Source organism: Alosa pseudoharengus, unplaced genomic scaffold (genome assembly GCF_046254945.1).
Source record: "Alosa pseudoharengus isolate Yale_2024_CS ecotype anadromous, Long Island Sound unplaced genomic scaffold, YU_APseudo_1.1 YU_APseudo_1.1_scf_19, whole genome shotgun sequence".
Classification (NCBI taxonomy): domain Eukaryota; kingdom Metazoa; phylum Chordata; class Actinopteri; order Clupeiformes; family Clupeidae; genus Alosa; species Alosa pseudoharengus.
The window spans coordinates 18,485,689-18,493,154 of NW_027468657.1; the positions used below are offsets into that span (position 1 = coordinate 18,485,689).

At 42.2% G+C, this 7,466-nt stretch overlaps 1 protein-coding gene across 1 annotated transcript in view; it reads right to left on the reverse strand.

The window, feature by feature from the left end:
* Positions 1 to 1,097, reverse strand: part of LOC143132877 (insulin-like growth factor 1 receptor) — a 50,227-nt gene extending 49,130 nt beyond the window's left edge. Inside the window, exon 1 of the mRNA XM_076292702.1 lies at positions 1 to 1,097. This exon is cut by the window's left edge and continues 80 nt beyond it. Coding sequence (XP_076148817.1) covers positions 1 to 14 — 14 coding nt within the window. The 5' untranslated portion in view covers positions 15 to 1,097.
* Between the last annotated feature and the right edge of the window lie 6,369 nt (positions 1,098 to 7,466).

Here is a 7,466-nt window from a genome sequence, read left to right on the forward strand (position 1 = left end):
TTACTAGACCTCATTCCTGTAAGCAAGTGCGGTCCTAGCAAAACAAAATATGTCTTTAATGCCTTGCAACTGTTTTCACTAAGCAAAATAAGCGTAGATAGCCTGGTCGGCGGCTACCTAGCTTGCGGTTGTTGTCCACAGTCCTGAAAAAAAAAAAAAGCTAGCTCTGCTAGCTAAATTCTGGTTTTCCAGCAATGCTTGGTTGTTCAGACAGTTATCCAGCGGGTTACGTCTAATGGCTCCTTGATAATTTAACTTTATCAGCAAAAATAATTCGTTGAGGAGCTAGATAACAAATAATACTACTTTAAATGCAAACTAGAGCACTAACATTAGTTAGCCATCCAACAAACTGCTAGCTAGCCTTTTGGCGTGCGGTGGAATTTCTCGGGAGTCTGTTGTTGGGGAGATCTCAAGCCAGTTAGCCTGTTAGCTACGCTAGGTTTTTTTCGGCATGGGACATGTGAATATCAATGGTATTCGAATGTCTTCACAAATCGTGCAGTCCATATACCCATGTGTGCATAAGCGCCTAAAAAAACAGGCTGTATATTCCAATCTTTTGATTATCCGCATCTTCATATTCCATTTCTTTAAAAAATAATAATGGAGGGGCACACTCTTCGTTCAGCTGCACGGTGTTCCTCCTCGATGCTGCTTGAGAAGACTAGCTGGCTAGCTAGCTGGCGTGTGTTGGTAGGTCAGACGGGGACGACATTGTGCAGAAGAGGCTTTGAGCATCATATGCAGAACGGCATTCCAATAGGTAACGTTAATTTTATTTTTAAAAATCAATCGTTTCTCTTTAAGGACCAATCCTGGATGCTGTTTGTACCAAAATATTCACCGCAGAAATCGTTTCATCAACTGCAGACCGCTTTTCTTCCTCCCACCCTCTTTTACCAGCCTCGCCGTCTGAGAATTTTTAATTCTAACGTTAAGGTTAGCAACGTAGTTTTAGCTGTCCCAAAGAACACAGACCATCAGGTTGTAAACGTTTCTCCGGAAAGGTTGCTCCAGTATTGAATATCATAGTGATAAAAGCTTCGCTCTCATAGTCGATGGTGTGCATACGCGTGTAAACGTAGCGGCTCCGCGGCGCGTCTGCTGTGGAATCAGCGCTGTAAACAGGGCTCGTTTTTTTCCTCACACTCACTCATAGTGAGCTACGTTTGAAAACGATGCGCGGAAAATACGGAGTGGATTTTTCAAGCAATGGGATTTCCTTGGCATTCTGGTGTAGAGGAATGCGCCCGGTTTCTGACGAAACGATCCCTGTTTCCGCCACGTAATTAAACTTGCTTGTAGTAGCCTAGCAGGGGCCTCAACTTTCTGGTTTTATAGACCCTTTCAACAATAAAAACAAAAACAATGCTTGAACGTTCTATTTGGGCCCCAATCTACTTCCTCTGCATTAAGATAACATATGGAATGTTAAAAAGGAAGTCTTGTGGGGCCAACTATGATGCTGATAATGGAACTCTCTTGAAAGGGTCCATACCGTCACTCATGGAAGTACACCTAGCTACGTTCCACGTTATACGCCATACGTGGCCCTGCTGCTGACCTTCACCGCTGCTGTTTATATTGTAGGCCTTCTATTTTATTGGTGAAGACAATTTTCATGCCTGACATCACAATAAAGTCTATTCATTCATTCATTTATTAATTATTTTAAATATTATATGTTAAAATATAAACACTGGCCTAATTCTGCCCAAGCAAATATTCTTAATAACACAACTGTCTCTGTAATCGTCTCAGGCCTATGAGCATCTTGGACTTGAAATGTAGGCAATGTAAGAACAAAATTGCAGTTTGCTGTAGCCTAAATATCAAAATATATAGCCTATTTCTGTTTCTTACTGTTTATCACTGTTCCAAATCCCTTGCAGTGAATACATATAACTTCAGTTTTTTGCGTTGCTCTTCTTTAGTAAACACAGATATCATGATGTATCATAGATTAATATTTTTCAATTAATCGAATATTGCAGAATCGCTAAATTGTAATATAGGCCTATTGTGGGAAAAGTAGCCTATCATGACAGTATTGCAATTCCCACCCCTAAACAAAATTAATTGATATTTTCTAATGCTGTTAGTAACAAATATAATGATAGGCAAGAATGTTATAACTGTGTGTTAACAATGTCACAATCATGAAGATGGTGTAGAGTAATTTTTTTCATCAAAGGTCTTCATTATCACACTGATAAAATGAGGTATCCAAATAACCATTCATATACTAATAAAGGCATATACAGCCATGAATATATCCCAAAAATGAGAGAGGAGAGGGTCCTGCTTTGGGTCAAAATTTAAAAAGATCAGGTGCTCTGCAAGCGTGGACAACAGAAGTTATAAGGCAAAATGTGACTGTCCTGTATGTAAGATATGTAGGCTCTGAGGCAGTCAAAGAATCCGATCAAGTATAAATGAAAAATCCTTTATTCTAGAATAGAATATAGAATCTTTATTGTCATCATTGCATATTGATATACAATTAAATTGTAGTGCTTCTTCGGCCAGTGCATAGCAGATAAAAAGAAAACAGTAAAACAGAAATAAGCAATATACACAATAAGCCATTATAATGCACACACTTTATGAGTTCAGGGACCTGATGGCCCAGAGAAAGAAACTGTTTATATGTCTATTTGTCCTGCTCTTGAGGCACGTCTCCTGCCAGAGGGCAGAACGGTGCTGTCCTGGGTGTGAGGGGTCGGCAGAGATTGCCCTATAGCTCTCCTGAGACACCTCATGTGGTGTCTTCTAGCGAGGGTAGGACTGCTAGTGATACTGTATGTTGTGCCGTCTTTATGACCCTCTGCAGGTTCTTTCTGTCCGCCACAGTGCAGTTGGCATACCAAGGCGTAATGCAGTACATAAGGACACTCTTGGTGGTGTTGCGGTAAAAAGCCACTAACAGTTTCTCCTCCAGATGCATCCTTCTGAGTATCCTAGGAAGTGGAGTCGCTGTCTGGCCTTTTTTACCACCACTTTTTCAATGGATACACCTACATGTTTCAACTCATAAGAGTCTTCATCAACATAGTGTTTTTTTACCCAATTTACCCAATACGTTTATTTTATTTATTATTTTTAATTAATCTACCATGTTCCAAACGTAAGGGTTATAGATGTTTCCACGGGTGATAAACATATAGGTTAGACACTGAAGAATCAGAAAACAACGGCTGCACCTGCACTTTGCATTGACACACACACAGAGATAGAGAGAGAAAGAGAGGGAGAGAAAAAGAGAGGGATAGAGAGAGATAGAGGAGAGAGAAAGAGAGGGAGAAAGAAAGAGAGAGGAGAGAGAAAGAGAGAGAGAAAGAGAAAGGAGAGAGAGAGAGAGAGAGAGAGAGAGAAGTTTTCTCTTCAGGCCACTGCTGTTGTATTGGAGCAAATCAGGGTTAAAGAGTGGTTGGCTGGAAGATAGAGGGTAAGGGGTTGGGGCAACAAGTGGAGTTTTACTCTTAGCCACTCAGAGATTTGAACCTTAATCACTTAATTTCTGTTGATTATAGGTTACGTTACATTTATTCATTTGGAAGAGACAACTTACATGTGAGAAGCAATCAATCTTCAAGTAAATTAAGTGACCTTAGAGTGTGCTAATTCAGCATGACAGTGGAAGGAGAACAGGTAAAAAGTGCGTAGTTCAGTTTAAGTGGCTTGTTATGGTGTTAGAGGTGTTAGACTGTGATACGAAAATGATGGTGACTGCTTTTGCACAACGGGCAGGCATGTTTTTAGTGACTAAAGGTGATTACTCACATTTTAGCAATGTTCTTGAGGAGACCAGTTCCTATTGCTGATTGGATGATCACAACAAGTTGCCCATTGTTGAGTTTGTTGTTAGAGTTCCACAGAAAGAGTTGTGAATGCCCAAACAATGCTCTGAGAAACTGTCTTGCAGCATTGCTCAAAAAATATAGCAGTTGTTATCATCAACTTAATTGTTTTGATTGTGGCAATATGTGCAATGCTGTAACATCTGAAAGAGGGGTAAAATAACCTCTCTTGAGAGTGCATAAACTGTGCATTATGGTACCAGATTGAAGTCCTGTACATAAAATTCTCATGTCTGTCTGGAGTACATGATCCATTACTCACATACATGGCAATGTGCACCATGCGACCACTGTATCTGGTTTCATGCGGAACCGGGAACGTTCCGGAAGCCTCCCACCGACAGGATCGGTCTTGGGGAAGAGAACAGGATGTCTGTGTGTTGGTGGTCCAGAAAAAGCCCAGCCGGACGGCCAGCGCTGGAAGAATGAGGCCCCTGATTGTTTTGATCATCCTCGCAATTATCCTGCCTGGTTGGCTCGCATGAAGAGAGGAGGGCACAATTATCTTAACGCCACAGATTACCTCAACTGCTGGCAAACAGAACCAAGCCTTTGCCACATTCCGACAATTCCCGGCTGATCAAGGGAACAATGGTCGGAACACCCGAGGCCACCCAAGACCGCATGTACAGTGAATTACCCACTTCAACAAGTACATCATGCACTGTCATGACCCCAGCACCCCCCAGCTCTGGTACCCCCCAAAAAAACGCAAACACACACACACACACACACATACACACACACACACACAGAGACACATACTGTATACACATACATACACACAGAGACACATACACACACACACACACACGCACAGTCTCTCAAACACCACCACACACACAGTCACACACACACATTTACGGAATCAAAAATATAACTACACTCACAAAGGGTTACCCACCACTCTGTCACACACACACAAACATACTCACACACACACAGCCCCCCCCCCCCCCCCACCTCATAACTGGACACTGAATGTTGTGCCTGTCTACTTGCATTTGTTGAGTTCTCATAATAGAAGGGTCCCCGGAAGGTCAGCTACCAAGCCCACCTACCTCGCTGTGTTTCAGGTCACTTGCCTCAACACACACACACACACACACACACACACACACACACACACACACACACACACTCACCAACAAAGACACACACACTCAATCTCTCTCTCATGCACACACACTTGCACAAGCACACACTCAATAATACATGTGTACACACAAGCACAAACACACAAACACACACACCCACAATAACACACACACACTCACCAACAAAGACACTCTCTCTCTCTCTCTCACTCACACACACACACACACACAGACACACACACACACACACACACACTTGCACAAACACACACACACACTGGGCTGGATGGCTGTTGATCAGTACAGGAGACTGCCCATGGTAATGAGTCTGGTTTGTTTTTCACCGTGCCCTGGCAGGGGCAATGGAATGTCGGTGTGGGGGCAGGGGCGGGGTGGGGTGGGGTGGGATTGGGGTGGCTAATCGCTGCTTTAGGAGATGGAGGGTATGTTTGAATTTCGGGAGGGGATGATGTTGTGAACCCAGTCCACAGCTGACGCAGATGATGTGAAACAGTTTAGTTCAATTCCGTTTCCATATTCATGACAAATGTTGATTCAATTTGAAATTCCAAACCATACTCGTCTAAGTAAACAAATTCAGTCTGGGCAAGGGAGAGTTAGTTATTGATGCAAGTTCAGGCTATTTTCTGCAAGGTCCAGTTTAGGCCTGTGATCTTTTGACTAAGTTTGTCAAACATTCCTCACGTAAAATAGAATCATAATGAATAGTAGGCTCATTTTCTAAGTAGGCCAACCATAATACATTACTGTTTGTAACAAATTGCATATCAATACATTTACTTAAAAACATAAACATTTACTTGTTTTCCAAACAAACCACACAGCTGATGACATACCCATGCTAAGTGATTTATTTCTGTTATATATTTGGCGATGGTGTGTTTCTGGTCTCCTCCTGACCAGCATAGAACTACACAGTGAACAGCCTGGACAGCTGCTGTGTTCTGCATATAGTTCAGGCTTAGGCTATACCATCAAAATTAATTTGAGGAGGTTACATAGACCTGCCACAAAATCACTTTAACTGAAAAACTACACAATGCCACTTGATTAATACATGAAAAAACTTCCCAGTAAAGTCAGGGCCTAACAACAATCCATAGACTTTCCTGTGGCATGAAGGCCATGCCTCTCCCTTTAGTGCAGAGCCATGGTAATCAGACAAGTGCTCCTCAGTGTTTAGTCAGGTCTCGTCCAAACTGATCAACGGATGTGCTTACTCAACAGCAACCACTAGGTGTCCTCACTGTACATGGTGTGGTGTCTAATCTAATGCACCTGAGACTTGAATGTTTTGTTGAGTGATACTGCACTGTTATACAAGTGTGATGAATATAGGAAGAAGGGTTCTCTGATCTACACAGACACTTATTCACTATCTCTGCATCTCCACGTCTTTGAAGAACCTCTCTTTTCCATGACCGTCACACGACTTTCAATTTTTTTACCCAAGTCCATGAGGGCAGTTTGATTTGATTCCATACTGACTTAGCATGTAGTGATTGTTTGGCTGATCAGTGACAGCGACTACGATGGCGATCAGCAACATCATGCCAGTGTGATGAGGAGAGGGAGAGATTCTTTCTTCAGTTCAAGAATTAGTGTGCAACAGCTGTTGCACACAAGCACAATTCACACTGCCAACATCACCTACAGTCAGCAGCACATATACACACTTAGAGAAAACATAGCAGCAGTAACAGGAGCCACACGGAGACCTAAATGTCCCCACCAGTCATCACAGGGGAAGTTGATGGACTAAATAGGTTCCAGCAGGACCCTGTAATGATGATAACACAGGGCTGAGTCTCACATGAGTGTTTTTCCTCACTTTGAGCAGTAGTGTTGTGCTGCTGGTTTTCATCCACAGGTGCTGCTGAGTTTTCATCTTCTCTGCTCCTTCCAATTATTCCTCTACTGCCCTCTGGTGGTCAAAAAGCATTATAGCAGCATGTTTTGTCACAACTCATGAGACTATGAACTGACCAACTGACACAAAGAGACAACCAACTGCAGTTTGTGTGATCTGTTGAGGTTTTATTAGTAAGAGAGAGAGGGAAGGGCGTAATTCTGACTTGATTAATTACCACAAAATGGATAAGTAGAAATGATTCTCTAGCAAAAAAACATTGACCAGCCATCGCATCCGCAACTCTAGTGCATGGCTGTTGTCATGTGAAGGTACTGATTGTTGATGTGCAGTTATGCAACTGAATCACACACACACACACACACACACACACACACACACAAGCAAGATATACTTTGATTGTGAAAGTTGGACAGGACTGATACAATGTAATGCATGGAATGCTGCTATAACTTTCCTACTTCCTGAAGATAATAATAGCAATTTGACTTGACCACTTGAGACATAGTTGAGCTTCATGCAAACCACAACGTCCTGTAGTGATCATGCTACATCCTGTGTTCACTAATATATCATCTGAATAAATCAGCTAGTCTATCTCCTTCCTCTGCATGA